The 22,695-nt window shown below is 44.8% G+C and overlaps 1 protein-coding gene across 1 annotated transcript in view; it reads left to right on the forward strand.

Annotated features, from left to right (window-relative positions):
• The window catches only part of ARTN (artemin), a 91,888-nt gene extending 87,936 nt beyond the window's left edge, over positions 1 to 3,952 (forward strand). The window contains exon 5 of the mRNA XM_075321171.1: positions 2,244 to 3,952. Coding sequence (XP_075177286.1) covers positions 2,244 to 2,671 — 428 coding nt within the window. The 3' untranslated portion in view covers positions 2,672 to 3,952. The remainder of the gene's footprint in view (positions 1 to 2,243) is intronic.
• The last annotated feature ends 18,743 nt before the right edge of the window (positions 3,953 to 22,695 follow it).

Raw genomic sequence — 22,695 nt, forward strand, 5'->3', positions numbered from 1 at the left:
CCAGATTTGGGGCGTGTATGACTAATAGTCGTCCTGTGGACAGATTCTCTCCCCTGAGCTGTGATCTCTGCGGCTCGTCCAGTGACCATGGGTCTCTTTGCTGCTTCTCAATTTAGTGCTCGCCTTCTTGAGATGTCAGTTTAGGTGGACGGCCATGTCTTGGTAGGTTTACTCCTATTTTTGGATGATGGATTGAACAGCACTCCATAAGATGTTCAGAACTTGGGCTATATTTTTTATAACCTAACCCTGCTTTACTCTTCTCCACCACTTTATCCTTGGTTTTCATGATCCCTAATGTTCTCAAGCAAACCTCTGGGGCCTTCACAGAACAGCTGTAGCTATTGTCACGATTCCTCTGTGCTGAGCATTTTGCACACTGGTGATGCTCTGCCGCACCTTCCTGAATTATGGAGCTGGCAGTGACATTATTCCTTTGTGCAGAACATCTTGCATTTGGAAATGCTCTGCTGTGTTTCTTTGAGCACTTGCTGACAGGTTGTTTGACAGCACAGGTTTCCATGCTGGTTCTCGGAGGTGCTTACTCAGGTGTTCCACGTTCCTGGTAATTGCCGTTTCATTACTGATCATGCTCTCCCAGGACTTTGCCAGTCGTACTCTCTGGTTCCGCAGTTGTGCTCTTGGCTCCTGTTCTTGCTTGTATTTTGATCTAGGCTTCTTGACCCCGGACTGTTTATTAACCCTTCTCTGCCAGCTCCCTGTTGTTCTCATTACCTCCTGGCTTCTGACCTCGGACCGTTGCCTGACCATGTCTATGTCTGCTCCCTGAATCTAGTACTTGAATTCTGACCCTCGGCCTGTGACTTGACTGAATTTCTGTTTACTCCCTATGTCCTGATGTGTCCTCCAGTTTCCTGACCCCCGGCTTGTATGACTACCCTTCCGTCTATACTATCCGTAATTAGTGACTAGCAGCACAGCTATACTGAGAATAAATTATACACAGTTGTGTGACTTCTAGAGGCAGTTGGTCACTCATGATTTTATTTAGGGGTATCAGACACCAGAGGGTCGAATACAAATGCACGTCACTTTTTTTAGATTTAAATTTCTTAAATAATTAGAAAAACTTGTATCATTTCCTTCACACTTCACAAATATTGGCTACTTAGTGTTGGTCTATCATGTAAAATCGCAATAAAATACATTTATGTTTGAGGGTGAAATGTGAGGAAGTTCACTGGGTATGAATACTTTTTTCAAGGCTCTGTGTGTGTTATGGGGGGAGACGTAATAGACCTGAATTCAGAATAGGGGAGGACTACTGTGTTTTCCCGAAAATAAGACAAGGTTTTATGTTATTTTTTGCTCCGAAAGATGCTCTAGAGCTTATTTTTAAGGTAGGTCTTATTTTTAGGGTAGGTCATATTTTCACGTAGGTCTTATTTTTGGAGTACATCTTATTTTTGGGTTAGGTCTTATTTTCTGGATAGGTCTTATTTTCAAGTTAGGCCTTATTTTCGGGGTAGGCCTTATTTTCAGGTTAGGTCTTATTTCCGGGTAGGCCTTATTTTTGGGGTAGGCCTTATTTTCGGGTTAGGTCTTATTTTTGGGGTAGGACTTATTTTCAGGTTAGGTCTTATTTCCGGGTAGGCCTTATTTTTGGGGTAGGCCTTATTTTTGAGGTAGATCTTATTTTGTGGGTAGGTCTTATTTTGGGAGTAAACTTTATTTTCAGGTTAGGTCTTATTTTCGGGGTAGGCCTTATTTTCGAGGTAGGTCTTATTTTCGGGTTAGGTCTTATTTTCAGGGTAGGTCTTATTATTGGGGTAGGCCTCATTTTCGAGGTAGGTCTTATTTTCAGGGTAGGTCTTATTTTTGGGGTAGGCCTTATTTTCGGGGTAGGCCTTATTTTCGGGGTAGGCCTTATTTTCGGGGTAGGCCTTATTTTCGAGGTAGGCCTTATTTTCGAGGTAGGCCTTATTTTCGGGGCAGGTCTTATTTTTGGGGCAGGTCTTATTTTCGGGGTAGGTTTAATTTTCAGGATAGGTTTTATTTTCGGGATAGGTCTTATTTTTTGGGTAGGTTTTGTTTTCGGGATAGGTCTTATTTTTAGGATAGGTCTTATTTTCAGGGTAGGTCTTATTTTCAGGGAAACAGGGTATGTCCAACTAGAAAGCTCATTACCAAATTTCGATTGTTGGGGACTTGAATTGATCAGTGTCCCTCTGATAATTGATGTATGAAACTTATGACACTAACATGTGACTATTATGTTGCAGAAAACATAACCTTAACCGTCCAAAGTGATGACGAATTACCAGACAACGTCCTATTTCGTGCCGAACGCTCTCCTACAGGCAAAAAGAAGAACAAGAAGAGTGGAAAAGGTGAAAATGGCAATAAGAATGGAGACTGCAGCCGACATAGTATACAGGTGAAGGTGCGGGACCTCGGGTTAGGATATGACTCCGATGAACTCATTACATTTTTTTACTGCATGGGGTCCTGCCAAAAATCCAATAATTACGACCTCACGCTAACGACTCTACTCAAGAACAAGCGCATCACCCACAGCTCACACAAACGGGTCAGTAACCAGCCCTGCTGCCGGCCAGCCGGATACCAACCCGCATCCTTCCTGGATATCAACAATGAGTGGCAAGTAGTAGAAAAGTTATCGGCGGCTAATTGCAGCTGTGGAAGCTGATCTTCTCCGACAGACGAACACGCTGCAGGAAAAATGTACGGCTCCTGGTAACAGACCAAGAAGAGTAACGGCAGAAGAGGTCGGGAAGTTGGAAGTGAGGAGCCACCGTGGTACAAGGCATTTTAAACAAAGTGGTCCTACAAGTTTCACCTCAATTGTCTAAAATCTATAGACTTCGGTCACCAACCGGCTCCGGCTTTGGCGTCATTGGGTTTTTGCTATGAAAACATACTACAGAGGTGGTGTATTTCTTTATCGCTACTGAAAATAATGAACCTCGGCACAAACCTGTCAGAACGTGTCACCTCCGATACAGGGTGACGTCTACGAGTGACTGATGGAGGGATTTTATGTAAGAGACCAAGGACGCTCCAGAAAGTCCTCAACAATGGTCAACCACCTATGTTATATATCTAGACGCTAATGTATAAAACTGTCACATGGCTGCTTGAAATAACCGCAAAACATTTGCAAACTGGACTATTCAAAAGCTACAGGTAACGGGGATACAAACAAGAAAGTGTGTGAGTCTATGTAACCTCCTCTGCCGTAGACCGTGGCATAGGAGCTCCGCGCACAGTTTATACCAGTTGTGTTTTATTACAAAGAGATGATACAAGAGCGTCACCTGAAAGGCACTTTTACTATTAGGCTATGTTCACACGCAGCGTTTTTCATATCTTGACTGAGGGAACCTGTCAGCAGATTTGGTGACTATAAGCTGCGGCCACCCCAGTGAGTCTTTATATACAGCGTTCTAGAATACTGTATATAAGAGCCCAGGCCGCTGTGTAGAACGTAAAAAACACTTTTATAATACTCACCTAGGGGAGGCGGTCCGGTCCGATGGGTGTCGCTGTTCTTTGGTCCAGCGTCTCCTGTCTCTGGTCCAGCGCCTCCTCTTTCGGCCATCTTTGTCCTCCTTCTGAGGCCCATGTGCATGACGCGTCCTACGTCATCCACACTTGCCCACGTTGAGGTCCTGCGGAAGTGTACTTTGATCTGCCCTGCTCAGGGCAGATCAAAGTACTGTAGTGCGCATGCATGGACAGTCTGTAACTTTTCCTTGCGCCTGCGCATTACAGTAGTTTAATCTGCCCTCAGCCAGGCAGATCAAAGTCCGTCTGCAGAGGACCGCAATGTCTGCCTATGTGTATGACGTAGGACGCGTCATCCATACTGGGCTGGGTAGAAGGAGGACAGAGATCAGACCAGAGAGGAGGCGCTGGACCGGAAAGCATCGACATCCATCGGACCGGACTGACTATTAGGTGAGTATTATAAAAGTGTTTTTTACATTATACAGCGCGGCCTGGGCTCTTATATACAGAATTCTGGAATGCTGTATATAAGAGCTCAGTGGTGGTGGCCGCAGCTTATAGGGGACAAATCTGGTGACAGGTTCCCTTTAAAAATGCCATTTTTGTAACCTTTCTTGTTGCTTTTTCACTGCATTTTTGTCACTTTTTTTTTGCAGCGTCTTTGGGTTTGGTTTGTCTATAGTAAAATGTTTAATAAAGTTAGTTTTAATGACCAAACACGCTTCTAAAACAGCAAAAATGCATTTGTTTTTTTTCCACTTTCACTGTTCTTTCTAAGGGTGAAAAATGCTGTAAAAATACTAAAAAGAATTAACAGAAGATTTAAAACTGCTGAAGATTTAGAAACTCCGCAGTTCTCAAATTGATTCAGGAAAAAAAAAACGTACATGAGAGTTCTGAATTTTATAGCTTTTGCTAGTACTGCCAAAAGCGGCTTTTAATTCGCAAAAAAAAAAACGTTGCATGTGAACATAGCCTTATCATTTCTGATAATTTCATCTGTGTTGGATTCTGAATATTTCCTTAGGGCTCAAAATCAAAGGAGACAAAATATCTTCCACCAGTCTCAATCTGCGGAACCGATATTAATGCAGAATTGGGCGCAGTCGATCGGCACTCAGTTTATTGTACAGAGCTTTACCAAATGTAACATAAGAGGATGAGAAAAATATTTTATAGATTAGCAAAGTGTGAAACAGCCGGGTCCTAAAAAAAATCAAAAAGAAACGTTTAGCAAGAAATGTTACTTTACTTCACGCACTGTGTATTACACAATATGGATTCACTTTGGGTGCTCTTAATGTTCCACTAACACTAATAGTTGGGATCTCTGATCCCTAAGAAATTAACAAGACCAAAGATGTAATCAGAGCTGCTTCTTCCGATGTCTCCTGCTGCAAAGAGACTGAGGGTTTCACTGTAGGCTTCTGCAACAGCTAACATTATTTGGAAGTTTATGAGATGTTTACCTAGTAAAATGATTGGATACATTTTGTAAATGATAAATGTCATTATCAATAATGGTGCAAAAAGAAAAAAAGATCATCTACGTATCGTACCTTATATTCCTCTTTCCCATGCATGCCTACTTTCTGTATGCTAAAAGAAGAATACACAACTGCTACAGCAAGGTATAGGGGTTCATTATTACGCCCAATAAAATTCAATGGGATGTAGCAATCAAGATGTGTGGATAAACAATGCAGCATGTAAAATGATACATGGTTACATAGGTTGAAAACAAGGCCTAGGTCCATCAAGTTCAATCTTCCTACACCAATTATATGTTTTGTCACTAAATTATCTATTACCCACAATGTTGTGTGTACTGAGGAAATCAACCAGCCTTTTTTTGTTATTGTGTCTGTCATTACTACCTCTTGTGGTAGGGCATTCCACAGTCTGACTGTTCTAACTGTAAAGAAGCCTTTCCTCTAACTGTAAAAATCCCTTTCCTATTTAGTTGCCAGAATTGCCTTTTTTCCACCCATTATGAGTGCTCACTGGTCCTTAGTATTGTCTTTAGAAGGAATAAGTCATGTGCCAGTCTTTTGAATTGACCACACATGTATTTATACATATGAATGAGATCTCTGTTTTTCTAAGCTAAACAAGCCCAACGTTTCCATCCTCTCACCATAATGGAGGCCTCCATCCCTTGTAATAATCTAGTTGCCGCTCTTGAACTGACTCTAACTTCTGAATATCCTTTTTAAAATGTGGAGCCCAAAACTGAATCCTAAATTATGTTTTTTTATAGTACATGCTCCCTGGTGTAATCTGAATCACACCCATAGATGAATCAAACAATTACACTAGGGGGTCATGTAGACGTCTGATTTTTTTTTAATGTATAAGAAAGCGTACCATTTTTTTGGGGATCAGATATTGATTAGAGTATGGTCCAAGTGTCATTAATTTTTCTGTTACATGGAGAAAAAGAAAAAAAATCTCCACCTTTTGTATTCTGAAAGCCCTTGCCCTGCAAAACATCACACACATGCACTGGACCATGAATTTTAATGTGTCAGTGTGGAGTCCAAGTACTGTCCAAACGAAAATAGGACTCCACGCACACAACCTAAGAAATAACAATTTATTGAATAACATATAAAGTCACAAACAATTGATTAAAAAAATACAAACTATTTTCCATTAATAATTTCCATTTATGATTGTATGAATCAGGGATTAATATGATTAGTAATAAAAGGTAAATTATGAAAAATCAAGAAATGAGTTACAATCTAAACAAAGGGATCACAGAAAACACACATGTAAAAGACAATATTTACACATTAAATATTAAACAGAAAAATAGTATTTATCAAATACACTCAGTATTGGGAAAAAATGAATAAATCAAAAAGCAATATGTGATCCAAACTTCTGTATAGACTGAGTCCTTTAGGTGAAAAATTATTGCAGTTTGCATATTTTGCAATTGTTTTTTTTCTTTTAAGAAATGGATGTTTCTTCATTGATTCTTTATGTTTTTATGGTTACATTTACTTTTAAAGCAAAAAGAATAAAAAAAGGATAGAATTACAAACAGCTGTGAGCAAAGAACAAAAACACGACAAAGTATCAAAACAACGGAATTCATACAGCAACATTGTATCAGTCTGTGGTGTATGCTGTTTACATGATGCAACTTTTCTATTTTGGAGAGATGATGTTCTATGTATTATAAACAATAACTAAAGACTTTTGAAGACTTTTATGGAACAGACTAAGGCTATGTGCGCACGTTGCGTCGGAGTACCTGCAGTTTATTCTGCACGTTTTCCTTCCCTTGGTTTTTGACCAAATGGCTTTTGACCATTTTTTAGCGCTAAAAACGCATGCGTATTTACCGCGTTTTTAGTGCGTTTTCAGCGCTTTTTACCTGCGTTTTCACCTGCGTTTCTGCAGATGCGTTTTGTAGATCAAGACACTGAGAAATAAAGTTGAAATAGTCAAAAAGAATGAAAAAAGAGAAAAAAGTATAAAATTAACTTTTAATAAAACTATATGGAAAATTATCAATTTTAATGAAATAATAGTGGTTATGCACATTTTAACAGAAAAATAGGTAAAGTTTATTATTTTTTAATATTTAAATTTTCGGTTATTGTGTGTGTAAAGGAACATTAGAACCCATTAATTTTTGGCCAGAAAAGCATGCGTTTTTGGAGCCAAAAACGCAGTGGAAAAGCAGGTAAAAAGCATGAAAAACGCAGGAATTGTGCTTTTGGTTGCATTTTGCCATTTCTCATTGACTCCAATGTTAAGAAAACGCTGCAGAAATGGCAAAAACAACTGACATGCTGCTTCTTTTTCAGCATGGTTTTTGACCCAAAATATGCAAATTAAACGCTGCAGAAAAAAAAGCAAAGTGCAGACAGGATTTCTGCTTTTCCCATAGACTTTGCTGGAAAACAAAAACGCATGCGTTTTAGCGCAAAAACGCTGCTGCTGAAAACGCTGCAGAAACGCGGTAAAAAACGCAACGTGCGAACATAGCCTTACTCCTAGTATAGGGGATAATCATTTTTCAAGGGTAAAAGTCAAAATTTTCTCAACAAATACAATATACAATATACTGTAGAACTAATCAGTATCCAGAGAGCCACATAAAAGGTTCTACATTAAAATTGTGGGCGCCTTGGTGTCTATTACAAGAGATCTGACATTAACCAAAATATTATCTCCCATGTACTGCTCATATATACCCCCATTTAATGGCCCTATAATATCTTCTTGTTCTATGGATCTGTAATATAGCACTCTTGGAAATATACGGGCACATTTGTACCTCTATATAACCGATTTCATACAGAAATTGTTTCATGTGAAAGTTTTTGGAGTATTTTGAGAAAACATTTTTTTTTCACTGTGTTACTGTTACATCACAAACGATATTAGTTATCAAACAATGTATCACACAGGTGCATATGGCTCTGAGTGTCATAAATTAACGACTTGGGCCATTTCCTCATTCGTGCTCATCTACTTTTATTTAGTGATCATATTTTTACATTGACTGTATTAGGAGAAATTCCACCTTCCCCGTAAGGGGAAACCAGCACTAGGATGGACGTATTAGGGAACATGGGAAATCAATGTCCTTATGAGACATTAACCCCTTTAATGCTGTACATAATTTATAAAAAGTACAACCCATAAGACTCTACCTGTTCAGTTTAGGCTTGATACATGTTTCCATTTGTAAAGATGTAAAGTGGACTCCCAGAACTAGATGCACTAGTCCAGTATTGATCACAGTAGGCTCTAATGTGTGGCTCTAAACCTATTGGAAAAATGCATTTCTAACGAGGACATGCGGGGAGACTAAGGGCCGCTTTTCCTGCGGTGTCACACGTATCGATGTGTGTTGCCGCAGGAACGACGAACAACATCGTACCTGCAGCAGCAACGATATTTTGTAAGAGGGGGGCATGTCAACAATGAGCGATTTTGAACGTTTTTGCAACGATTCAAAATCACTCATAGGTGTCACACACAACGACATCACTAACGCGGCCGGATGTGCGTCACAAATTCTGTGACCCTAACGACATTGCTTTAGCGATGTTGTAGCGTGTAAAGCAACCCTAAGGCTATGTTCACACTTTGCTTTTTTACTGCTTTTCTCTTTCTGCAGCCAAAACCTGCTCTCTTGGAAGTAAGGCCTTGTGGTCGCGTTGCCTTTTATTTTTTTGCATTTTTTCTAACATTTTTCCTTCCTTTTTTGAAATCAATAAAAACAAGAAAAAAAATCATCCCAGCAAAGTCTATGAGAATTGTGACTTGCTGTGCACTTTGCTTCTGTTTTCTTGCACATTTTGTTTCTGAAAAAAAGAAGCAGCGTGTCAATTGTTTCTGCATTTTTTTTTTTGCATTTATATAATCTCCTGCAATGCTTTATCATTACAGTGGATTATGCCGCAGCACTTTGCCTCATACACTGTGCATACAGCATGGTGTGTGAGGCTCTCCGTAGCTCAGTAACCTGGGGTCGTCATGGTGACTGGACCATTACCCTAGGTGAGTATTATAAAAGTGTTTTTTACGTTCTACACAGTGGCCTGGGCTCTTATATACAGTATTCTAGAATGCTGTATATAAGGGCTCAGTGGTGGTGGCCGCGGCTTATAGGGGACAAATCTGGTGACAGGTTCCCTTTAACTTTTGGGGGAGCTGCAGGTTGGAGTCCGGTGATGTATATGTCCCAGGGATTATGGAAAATGTCATCCCTTCTCTATTAAACTGCAAGATTACATAGTAAATGTATCTATTATCATAAATAAGGCATTCAGGGAAATCTACTAAATGCTTTTTTTATTTTGAGCAATTCCTCAGTATCATTCACGAAGCCAGTATATTGTTCTATACGTCATCTACGACTCCATGGACTTTCTGTTTCTTTGTCTTTTCATATCATCAGCGTCTATTTATTGCCTTTAACTTATTTATTTATTTGTTGTGTTTTTTTTGTATGATACATTTTCCTTTCAAGAATTTATTTATTAACATATCTCTTAACCGTGTTTATATTTTGTATATTATTCATATTTAAAGTCTATTTTTGACGATTCTGTCGGGCGACATTAATCCTGTGCGTGTTACAATGGGTCAAATATTCATCGATGGTTCTAACTTGTTCTATGCGTTTATAGGGGGAATGAATAAACCACTAAACCATTTTGGAGCAATAAATTGGTCACATTTAACACGTCCCAGTCGTCTGTTAAAATCGAAATACTGTCAGACGTTTTGTACTGTTTTATAATAATATTAACCTATTTACTGTTTTTATTGCAATAAAAAAAATCTATTTTTGTATAGATGCCTGTTTACTATAAAAATAAAGTTAATAGTTATTTGCTGCATTCTGTGCAAGTGTACAGTGTTAATAGAGGTGATCGATGCACATTACACCCACACATGCGCAAGATGGACGGACGATGAAGCATTTGTGCGCCAAAATCGGAAGTGAAACATAAACCAAGAAAAGTGCAGTCCAGTTTATCATTACTAATGCAAAATACTGGCCATGTCTGTCTTAAAGGGATATTTTTCATTTTAAATTGTCCTTTTTAAAGGGGAGAAGAGTAAATTGCGCTTTACACGCTGCGACATCGCTAACGATTTATCGTCGGGGTCACGTCGTTAGTGGCGCACATCCGGCGTCGTTAGCGACATCGCAGCGTGTGACACCAAGGAGCGATGATCAACGATCGCAAAAATCGTTGATTGTTGACCCATCGCCCCTTTTCATAATATCATTGCTGGTTGTTTGTCGTTCCTGCGGCATCACACATCACTATGTGACACCGCAGGAGCGACGAACATCTCCTTACCTGCGTCCACCGGCAATGAGGAAGGAAGGAGGTGGGCTGGATGTTCCGGCCGCTCATCTCCGCCCCTCCTCTGCTATTGGTCGGCTGCTGTGTGACGCCGCTGTGACACCGAACGCACCTCCCTCTTGAAGGAGGGATTGTTCGGTGGTCACAGCGACGTCGCTGAACAGGTAAGTGCGTGTGACGCTGCCGTAGCGATAATGTTCGCTACGGCAGCGATCACATATCACACGAACGATAGAGGCGGGTACTATCGTGCTCGACATCGCTAGCGATTGCTAGCGATGTCGCAGCGTGTAAAGCACCCTTAAGGGTATGTGCCCACAATCAGGACTCACCGTGTCTTGGACGCAGCAGGTCCTGATCTGCGGGGCCGCGAGTCTCCTCCGCAGGAGACCACAGCTGCTCGTGCCCACGATCAGGGTTCACTGCGCTGTGGTCTCTCGCTTGTGTTCTCCCTACGGAGGACACATGCGATTCCGCAGCAAACAATTGACATGCTGCAGTCTGGAAACACGCATCGCAGGTCAGAGTTTGCTGCGGAACAAACAACCACAGCGGGTAGGAGATTTCTAGAAATCCCATCCATTGTGCTTGTACCATATAACGCAGAGTTTTGGACTCAGCGAAAACACGCTACATCCAAAACGCTGCAAACACTGATCATGGGCACACCCTAAGATATCGGCCATAACAGCTGCTCTTACATTAGAAAACCCTCTTATTTTTTAACTATGTGCTTAAAAACTCTGCCTTTCCTTCCCGACGCCAAGTCAGAGTGGTCATGGACAGCTCCTGCTGCAATTCTGCTGCTTCATGTCCACAGATCAGCTCTTCCTCTGGGCGTGACAATAGACATCATGCTGATTGAGAGACGGCTCCCTGCAGTTAGGCAGCGGGGAGCTGACGGTCACTCAGCATGTTATATCAGCAGCGCCAAGTCAATGGAGCAAAGTAAAAAAAAAGTAATAAAAAAAATCAAAAACAGCCCTTTCAGGGGCAAATTCACACAATGGAATTTCAGTGCATTTTTGAAATCGTGGAAAAATCATGCTACAGTGACAACATTTCTGTAACACCCATAGAAAATACTGAGAGTTACATAAACAGAGCAGCCCAATAAATTACCGTATTTTTTGGATTATAAGATGCACTTTTCTTCCCAAAAATTTAGGCGGAAAATGAGGGGTGCATCTTATAATCCAAATGTAGCTTACCGTGGGGTGGTGGAGAGGGATCTCAGGAGACAGGGGAGATGCTGCGGACCGTGGACACTGTGCTGCGGGCGCTGTGCTGGTGCTCGCTTCAGACAATGAGGCAGGGACAATCCTGAAAATGTCAGTGGTGCGGGGTTCAAATAATGACGCCTGGAGTCAGCACATGCGCAGATTGAGCTCTCGGCTGAAGATCTCATCTGCACACGCGCCACCTCCGGCCCATTGAACTCCCAGCAGCGAACGTAAGGAAAATGGCGCCCGGGGGTGGCGCGTGAACAGATGAGATCTTGGCTTGTCATTGAGCTGATAGCTCAATCTGCGCATGCGCCGATTGTAAGCGTCCTTTCTTTGAAGTCCACACCTCCAACAGTTTTTGGATGTTGCCTACTTCATAATGCCTGCGGCGACCATCTAGGACACCTGTTGCACCGCCTGCAACATCGCTATACTCCAGCACCACCCCTGCCTCCTGTGACTCTGTTCCACCACCGCTGCCACTCCGTGTAAGGCCCCCTTCACACGTCCGTGAAAAAACACGCACGTGTGTTACGTCCGTTTTTCGGGTCCGTTTTCCGTTTTTGTGTCCTTTCTTTGTGTCCGTGTGCCATCTGTGTGAATGCCGTATGCTAGCCGTGTGTGCGTGTTGGTTGTCCGTTTATGCGTGAGAGAAATAACTGACATGTGTATGTGTTGTCCGTGTGAATTTATGCGTGTTTGTGATGCACAATGTCGTAGATACATACCCGCTGACAGCAGACAGAGTCGCGCGTAGAAAATGAACTGGGGTGAACGTCACCCGACTTCATTGTCATACCACGGCTCTGTCTGTGTCGCGTCCTGATTAGCGGTCACCCGTGAAGGACTCACCGGTGACCGCTAATCACCAGAGTGACTGAATGGAGTACCCCTCTCTCATACTTACCGTTCCCCGATCACCGGCGCGGCGCTGCACGGCTGTTCTCTACACTCCGGCGGCTTTTCCTCTTTTGAAAAAGCCGGTCGCTCATTAAACAATCTCGTATTCCCTACTTTCCCCGCCCACCGGCGCCTATGATTGGTTGCAGTTAGACACACCCCCACGCTGATTGACAGCTGTCTCACTGCAACCAATCACAGCCGCCGGGGGGCGGGCCTATACTGTGCAGTTAAAAAAATAAATAATTAAAAAAAAACGACGTGCAGTCCCCCCCATTTTGATACCAGCCAGGGTAAAGTCATACGGCTGAAGGCTGGTATTCTCAGGATTGGGAGCTCCATTTATGGGGAGCCCCCCAGCCTAACAATATCAGCCAGCAGCCGCCCAGAATGGCCGCATCCATTAGATGCGACTGTTCTGGGACTCTACCCGGCTCTTCCTGATTGGCCCTGGTGCGTTGGCAATCGGGGTAATAAGAAGTTAATGGCAGCCTATAGCTGCCACTAAATCCTAGATTAATCATGTCAGGCGTCTCCCCGAGATACCATCCATGATTAATCTGTAGGTTACAATTAAAAAACAGACACACCCAAAAAATCCTTTATTACAAATAAAAAACACTAACAAATTCTCTCGTCACCAATTTATTGACCCCAACAAAGCCCTCCATGTCCGGCGTAATCCATGGACCTCCAGCGTCGCATCCAGCTCTGCTGCATGAAGGTGACAGGAGCAGCAGAAGAACACCGCTGCTCCTGTCAGCTCCACGCAGCAACTGAGGTTGCTTCAGCCAGCCTTCAGCCGTGTGACTTTACCCTGGCTGGTATCAAAATGGGGGGGGGACCGCACATCGTTTTTTTTAATTATTTTATTTATTTATTATGACTGCACAGTATAGTCCCGCCCCCGGCGGCTGTGATTGATTGCAGTGAGACAGCTGTCAATCAGCGTGGGGGCGTGTCTAACTGCAACCAATCATAGGCGCTGGTGGGCGGGGAAAGCAGGGAATATGAGATTGTTTAATGAGCGGCCGGCTTTTTCAAAAGAGAAAAAGCTGCCGGAGTTTAGTGAACAGCCGTGCAGCGCCGCGCCGGTGATCGGGGATCGGTAAGTATGAGAGAGGGGGGAGACTGACCGACAGACAGTGAGAGAGGGACAGACAAGACAGAGACGGACTGAGGGAGATTGACTGACATAGACAGGAAAAGAAAGAATGACCGACATCGCTAGAAAAAAGCACAAAACGTACACGGAGCATACAGAGGTGCATCCGTGTCACGTATTGTGCACACATAACCATTGACTTTCATGGTGTCCGCGTGTGCGTGTTCTGTGCAGAAAATGGACATGCTTCCGTGCAAAACGGAAACAGATACGGATCACGGACATGATGAAATAACGCACGTGTGCCCTCAAACATAGCATAACATTGGTGCATGTTTGGCCGTGTCTCCGGTACATACGGAAACGGAACAAACACGCACATGTTTCACGGACGTGTGAAGGGGGCCTAAGACATCACCAGATTATAAGACGGACCTCATTTTTTTTTTACCTTTTTTTTTTCTCTAAATTCGGGGTGCGTCTTGTAATCCAGTGCGTCTTATAAACCGAAAAATATGGTCACTATTTCCATAACTCAGGATATTAACCAATCACGGTGGAACCGATAATAATAAGGGTTTTTCCAAAATGAGGGGGCCACATAATTTCATCACATATATATATTTTTTTTCAAGAGTGAATTATGATATTAACACCAGCCATATATTTTAAGAGAGGCCTGGATGCATTTATTGAAAATATAATATTATTGGTTATGCACAGTAGATTCTGTGATCAGATGGTTAACCAGAGAACTGGTCTGATTGCCGTATGTGGAATCGGGAAGGATTTTTTCCCCTAGTGTAGCGCTGCCGCATGGAGTTTTTTTCCCTTCCTCTGGATCAACATCTTAGGCGGGCTTTGCACGTTGCGACATCGCAAGCCGATGCTGCGATGTCGCACGCGATAGTCCCCGCCCCCGTCGCAGGTACGATATCTTGTGATAGCTGTCGTAGCGAAAATTATCGCTATGCCAGCTTCACATGTACTCACCTGCCCTGCGACCGTCACTCTGGCCGGCGTCCCGCCTCCTTCCTAAGGGGGCGGGTCGTGCGGCGTCATAGCGACGTCACACGGCAGGCGGCCAATAGCGGCGTAGGGGCGGAGATGAGCAGGATATAAACATCCCGCCCACCTCCTTCCTTCCGTAGAGCCGCCGGCGGCAGGTAAGGTGAAGTTCCTCGCTCCTGCGGTTTCATACACAGCGATGTGCGCTGCCGCAGGAATGAGGAACAACATCGTACCTGTCGCGGCAGCATAATTATGAAAAAGTCGGAGCCTGCAACGATGATACGATAACGACGCTTTTGCGGACATTAATCGTATCATCTAGGATTTACACACAACGATGTCGAAAGTGACGCGGGATGTGCATCACTTTCGATTTGACCCCACCGACATCGCACGTGCGATGTTGCAACGTGCAAAGCCGGCCTAAAGCGGGCTTTACACGCTGCGACATCGCTAATGCGGAGTCGTTGGGGTCACGGAATTTGTGATGCACATCCGGCCGCATTAGCGATGCCGTTGCGTGTGACACCGATAAGCGATTTTGCATCGTTGCAAAAACGTGCAAAATCGCTAATCGGTGACATGGGGGTCCATTCTTAAAAATCGTTACTGCAGCAGTAACGAAGTTGTTCCTCGTTCCTGCGGCAGCACACATCGCTCGTGTGACACCGCAGGAACGAGGAAGCTCTCCTTACCTGCCTCCCGGCAGCTATGAGGAAGGAAGGAGGTGGGCGGTATGTTACGTCCCGCTCAGCTCCGCCCCTCCGCTGCTATTGGGCAGCGGTTCAGTGACGCTTCAGTGACGTCGCTGTGACGCCGCACGGACCGCCCCCTTAGAAAGGAGGCGGTTCGCCCGTCACAGCGACGTCGCCGGACAGGTAAGTATGTGTGACGGCTGTTGTGCGGCACGGGCAGCGATTTGCCCGTGTCGCGCAACAGATGGGGGCGGGTACCCACACTAGCGATATCGGGACCGATATCGCAGTGTGTAAAGTAGCCTTTAGTCTATGGGTTGAACTCGATGGACTTTAGTCTACCTTCAACCTTAAACACTATGAAACTATGAACATTGGTGGACTCAAACCCAAAAGTGCAGAATATACTCAGGGTTACATCAGGATATTCATCTGCAGGGGTTAAAAGGACAAATATTTTCTGTCTTTATACCTCAAGAATGTCGGCGTTTACTACAGTCTGTGTTCTTAGTGAGAATGAATAATATATGACAAAACAAATAATGGAAACATGTATGTACCTGACATCAACAGCCAGTAGTGACAGAGGTGGATCTGGAGCGCCACATGACCAATGCAAAATCCTTAACAGCCCAATCATCTTAGGCTAGTTTCACACTTGCGTTGAACGGCATCCGTTGCATTGTGTTGTGTGACGGATGCAATGGATGTGTTGCATATAGTGGCACAACGGATGCAACGGATCGTACAAAACAACAGAATCCGTTTTGCTCTTTTTTTTTCTTTTTGTTTTTTTTTACAGTTTTACCGGCGGCAGACTATTGTGAACGATCAGCTCACACCTGGTTATCAGCTGATCGCTCACAGCAGCCGGCCGCCGGGTGATCAGCTGATCGCTCACAGTAGCCGGCCGCCGGGTGATCAGCTGATCGCTCACAGCAGCCGGCCGCCGGGTGATCAGCTGATCGCTCACAGCAGCCGGCCGCCGGGTGATCAGCTGATCGCTCACAGCAGCCGGCCGCCGGGTGATCAGCTGATCGCTCACAGCAGCCGGCCGCCGGGGGATCAGCTGATCGCTCACAGTAGCCGGCCGCCGGGTAATCAGCTGATCGCTCACAGCAGCCGCACATCGGGTGATCAGCTGATCGCTCACAGCAGCTGGCCGCCGGGTGATCAGCTGATCGTTCGGCCGCCGATAATGTGTGCGGGGGGCGGAGTGCGGGGTGGGTGGAGCTGAGTGGGGCCATGGCCCTGAGGCTGCGGGGACTGCATGGCTGGGGACAGGTGAGTGTGTGTGTGTACATGCGGAGTGCGGGAGGGGGCGGAGCCGAGCGGGGAAGTGTCGGGCTCCCTGCACACGTAGCCAGGGTAAATATCAGGTAACTAAGCCAAGCACTTTGCTTGGTTACCCGATATTTACCTTGGTTACCAGCGTATACCACTTAGCGCTGGCTCCTTGCACACGTAGCCAGGGTAAATATCGGGTAACCAAGCAAAGCGCTTTGCTTAGTAACCCGATGTGTATCCTGGTTACGTGTGCAGGGAGCCAAAGAGAGCATGCACAGCGAAAACCTAAGGATTCCGCTGCTCAAAAAACGTTACATGCTGCGTTGCTTCCGCCCGGCGGAAGCAACGCAGCGTCGGCCAGCGGAAGCAACGCAGGTACTTTTGGCACAATCCATCATCCATACAAGTCTATGGGAAACAACAAAATCCGTTAACGGATTCTGCTGTTTTCCAAAAGGGCGGATTGTGACGGAAGGTAAGTAACGCAAGTGTGAAAGTACCCTAAACCAGGGGTAGACATACCAATTGTGCAACCTGTGAAACCGCAGTGGGGCCCAAGAAGACAGGGGGCCCCAGACCTCCAAAACAGAGAAATTGTGCATTATGATGAGTGATTGGGCTGTAAAGGGCCCATATACTGTCCTTACACAGGGACTTTTTCTGCCTGTGTCCGCTCTAATTCTAAACATACATCACAAGATATAAATGGCAACGATTAATCAAAGCAATTACTCCAGGCATGTGCATCATATTGAACCAGGCGAGACTCACTGTAGCACCAACGTCCGTGCAGGAATGCCGACACCGCCCCGGCCGGGTCGCGTCCTCCCCCACACTCTCCTGGCCATCCATGTGTGCTGCTGCCTCCTTCCTCTACTGGGGCCTGAGAACGCAGCTCAGGTCTGCTGAGAATGTGCTTAGGGCACGGGCATGCGCACCGGCTCTCCTCTTAAAGGGCTGGTGCGTTATTTCCAGGAAATGCTTCTCAGCCTATGGCTGAGAGGCACTATGTATTTAAGGCACCCTCTCATTAGGGGAGGTGCCTGACCAACGTCCTCAGTTAGTTAGTATACAAGTTTTCTGCTAGCTAGCTGTCAGGTTCATGTGCTCCTGTCCCGTTATCTGTGTCCCATCACCCCATACCTGCCTTCCCATACTTATCTGAAGCGGCCGTGCTCACCATATCAGTCTGTACTCACCTGACTGTCTGCCCCAGCTATACCTGAGTCTGTCTCTTGTCCTGAGGGTCAGCTGCCACAGTCCTGTTCACTGCCCCAGGAGTGGTACCTTGCCTTTGACTCGCAGTAGATGTTTAGTTAAGTCCCTCCAACTAAAAGGTTAGACTGGGTCCACCCTGTTGTCTAGTGGATCCACTAACCCCACTCGCTGCCTCTACACCGGCCATGAGCATTACTCTCACTCCAACGACCATCATGAATAATGACCATCTTGATGAATCATGGCCATTGTGTTGATGTGTTTTTATTCATCAGAGGGGCTCTGAAAGACAAAAAATAGACCCTGGACGCAACACACACAAATAACACTCATTACAAGGGAAAAACAAAACACACAGGTGTGCCCAAGAGCAGAGCTAGATGTGTCACAAATGTAATAAAAAAATGTAACAGGTGCCAACAATAAATGAAATTAGATAATCAAAATGTTACAGCACAGAGTGAAAGAGATGAGGTGGATACATTTCTTGCTGGTGCTTGTTTTATACAATAGGTGCATATATTTCCTTTTGGAAGAATCCGCACATATAGTACAGACCAAAAGTTTGGACACACCTCATCTCTAGAACAACTGTTAAGAGGAGACTTTGTGCAGTAGCCTTCATGGTAAAATAGCTGCTAGGAAACCACTGCTAAGGACAGACAACAAGCAGAAGAGACTTGTTTGGGCTAAAGAACACAAGGGATGGACATTAGACCAGTGGAAATCTGTGCTTTGGTTGGATGAGTCCAAATTTGAGATCTTTGGATCCAACCACCGTGTCTTTGTAGAAAAGGTGAACGGATAGACTCTACATGGCTGGTTCCCACCGTGAAGCATGGTGGAGGAGGTGTGATGGTGTGGGGGGGCTTTGCTGGTGACACTGTTGGGGATTTATTCAAAATTGAAGACATACTGAACCAGCATGGCTACCACAGCATCTTGCAGCGGCGTGCTATTCCATCCGGTTTGCGTTTAGTTGGACCATCATTTATTTTTCAACAGGACAATGACCCCAAATGCACCTCCAGGCTGTGTAAGGGCTATCTGACTAAGAAGGAGAGTGATGGGGTGCTACGCCAGATGACCTGGCCTCCACAGTCACCAGACCTGAACCCAATCGAGATGGTTTGGGGTGAGCTGGAACACAGAGTGAAGGCAAAAGGGCCAACAAGTGCTAAGCATCTCTGGGAACTCCTTCAAGACTGTTGGAAAACCATTTCCGGTGACTGCCTCTTAAAGCTCATCAAGAGAATGCCAAGAGTGTGCAAAGCAGTAATCAGAGCAGAAGGTGGCTACTTTGAAGAACCTAGAATATAAGACAGATTTTCAGTTGTTTCACACTTTAAGTATTTCATTCCACATGTGTTAATTCATAGTTTGATGCCTTCAATGTGAATCTACAATTTTTCGTGTCATGAAAATAAAGAAAACTCTTTGAATGAGGAGGTGTGTCCAAACCTTTGGACTGTACTGTACCTTACTGCTACAGCATGCTACATTTCTAACAAACTGTGGAGCAGATGTGAATGTGAAACAACCAGGAAAAGCAGAGAAAGCAAATGATTAAGAAAAGAAAAAAAGACTAATAGAAATAGAGCGAGGAGTCATTCCGGTGTCCATTTATTTTCATATACGTGAAAAAACGGATTGATTTTCAGTGTTTGGTGAAGGTGTCTGTTTTCGTCATCAGTTGTTTTTTCATTTGCTTTAAAAAAAAATAAATAAAAAATTGCAAAGCTTGTGTCCACACTAGAAAGGTAAAGGATGGCACAGACGGAATCCATGCGCGGTTCAGAATTTTCACGGATCTATTGAGTGTCCGGCATTAACAAGCGCGGTCATAGCAAACACAGGTACACGCTGCACTGCCGGTGACGTAACCCCTGTGGGCGTGCTAACATGCTAAGAGGGCGGTTAGTCGGGGGATATAACACCCAGGGGACTAGTCCCCGTGCTCATTAGCATAAGATAAAAGATCTTTAGAAATACTTTTTCTGAAGATCTCTTTATGCTAGTGTATACAGGGACGGTTAGGCAGGGATTAGCAATATGCGCCCAGAACTGTTCGTGGTACTGGGTGCATATTGCACCTGACAGGTTCCCTTTAAATTAACAAAAAAAGCAAACTCGGTCAATCTAGCCACAATAAATGGCACTCATCTGATTTATACGGTCCTTTGTGTTTACAGTATATCTGAGCTTTGTTTTTTCATCCGTCTGTCTTTATCTGTGTTGCCATCACACTCTTGCCCCGTCCTTCCTTGTGGGAAGAACAGTTTAGTTTAGATCAGAAAAACAGTAAGGCATGTGGCTCCGGCATCTCCACCATCAGGGGTAATCCGCAGGTTATCGATAGCATAGGGTCTTCTAGTGTGAGAGACAATATAGGAGCCCCGCTGTCCCTCGCTATCCTACAGTCACATTGTGACACCACCTGAAAGTATATTCAGCCCTTCTGACAGTGCGGTCCCACTCGGCTCTGACCGCACTGCCAAAAAGAGCATGGCTGGCTACGAGACAGAGCCGCGAGATCAGAATGAACTCGGATGAACTTCAATCGACTTCATTGTGATCACGCGGCTCTGTGTGTGTGCCGCGGCTTGATTTGCGGTCACACGTGAAGGACTCACCTGTGATCGCAAATCCCCTGAGTGACTGCAGTGAGCAGCGCGATCAGCTGTGCCGTCACTCAGGTTACTTGCGGCCACAGCTGCAGTCCTCCACCTGAGAGTGTTGGCCGCGATTACCTCAGTGACAGCACAGCTGATCACGCGACTCACTTCAGTTGCTGCATAGAGCTCACAGGAGCGGCGTTGTTCTACTGCCGCTCCTGTCAGTTTCCGATGTAGCAGAGCTGGAAGCGTTGTGGGACCTTGCGTGGATTACGTCGGACCTGGAGGTGTTTTTGAGGGGTTAATAAAGTGGTGAAAGAGGGTTTTTTTTGTCTTTCATTACAAATAAAGGATTTTTTGGATGTGTGTGTTTATTTTCTTTAACTTACAGGTTAATCATGGAAGGTATCTCCGGGAGACACCTGCCATGATTAACCTAGGACTTAGTGGCAGCTATGGGCTGCCATTAACTCCTTATTACCCCATTTGCCACCGCACCAGGGCAATTCGGGATGAGCCGGGTAGAGTCCCGGGACTGTCGCATCTAATGTATGCGGCAATTCTGGGCGGCTGCTGGCTGATATTGTTAGGTTGAGGGGCTCCCCATAACGTGGAGCTCCCCATCCTGAGAATACCAGCCTTCAACCGTGTGGCTTTACTTGTCTAGTATCCAAATTAGAGGGGACCTCACGTTTTTTTTTAATTATTTTTTTTTACTGCTCGATATAGACACGCCCGCCCACGCCCTGTGATTGGTTGCAGTAAGACAGCTGTCACTCAGCGTGGGGGCATGTCTGACTGCAACCAATCATAGGCACCGATGGGCGGGGGAAGCAGGGAATACGAGATAGATTATTGAGCGGCAAGCATTTTCAAAAGAGGAGAAGCCCCCGCAGTGTGAACGCCGTGCAGCGCCGCGCCGGTGATCGTAGATCGGTGAGTATGAGAGAGGGGGTGGGAGGGAGAGACTGACATGGACAGAGAGACGCAGAAAAAACGCAACGTGCGCACATGGCCTTATTATTAGGAGGCATAACTTTAGAATGAAGCGGCACAGAAGAAAAAGAAAAATGGTTCCAAAATCAGTGGAACAGCAGCAATGGGGGGGGGGGGGGGGTGAGGGAATGTTTTAATAACTTTTTTTTTTAAATCCATGCCTCAACTATTAAGAAGTTTTTCCCATCCACATTTATATCTCCCTTATAATAAAACAAACAAACCTCTCCATGTCTAATCAGGAGTTTATCCTTTTCCAAAAATAAAATGTAAAAACATCCATTGAAGTCCGTGAAGACAGAACCTCACATTTACATCACTAAGTGATCGCAGATCTGTTTTCTAAGTTCAGTGTTTATTATACGGAAAACTGGCAGAAGTTCTGCATAATTAATTAATATTAAATGCGACTTTCCCATAATCTTCGTCACAGAACGCACATGTGTATCTGGCTGCCCCGTGTATGGGAAAATCGAAATAGAGGAATTCTCCATCTTTAGGAAATAAGATACTAATTAGTTCCCGCTCATGGTTGAAACATACAAGGGTTAAACATTTTTTTTCGCATAATCCGAGCTTACATATGCTAAATACTGATTGTGATTACTTCCCAGTAAATTTCCATTTTGGGTAAAGAATTTGTATTTAGCCGAGGAATAATGAGCAGAAATATAGATACAATGTGATTGAGCTGCACCTACTTATTGATCCACAAAAACCGCATATAAATATTCAATGCTACGTTCCCACGATGAGGTTTTGGTGAGTGTTTTATGTTGCAGAATTTCTGCACCTATTCTGTAAGAGTGCTTTCACACTTGCGTTTATTTCCTTCCGTTACAATCCGCACTTTTGGAAAACAGCGGAATCCATTAACGGATTCCGCTGTTTCCCATAGACTTGTATGGGTGACGGATTGTACCAAAAGGACCTGCGTTGCTTCCGCTGGGCGACGCTCCGTTGCTTCCGCCCAGCGGGAGGAGCGCAGCATGTAACGTTATTTTGAGCAGCGGAATCCTCTGGATTTCACTGCGCATGCTCTTTTTTTTTTTTTTAAATCAAACTTTATTTTGGCTTGCGCTGGCCGAACGCTCAGCTGAGCAACCGGCCGCCAGCATGCCCGGCTGCCGGCAAGTCACAGCGCTCAGTTGAGCGCCCGCCCGCCGGCATGCCCGGGCGCCGGCAAGTGACAGCGCTCAGCTGATCACCCGGCGGTCGGCTGCAGGGAGCGATCAGCTGATCACCCGGCGGCCGGCTACTGGGAGCGATCAGCTGATCACCCGGCGGCCGGCTACTGGG

Source organism: Anomaloglossus baeobatrachus, chromosome 8 (assembly GCF_048569485.1).
Source record: "Anomaloglossus baeobatrachus isolate aAnoBae1 chromosome 8, aAnoBae1.hap1, whole genome shotgun sequence".
In the NCBI taxonomy this organism is placed as follows: domain Eukaryota; kingdom Metazoa; phylum Chordata; class Amphibia; order Anura; family Aromobatidae; genus Anomaloglossus; species Anomaloglossus baeobatrachus.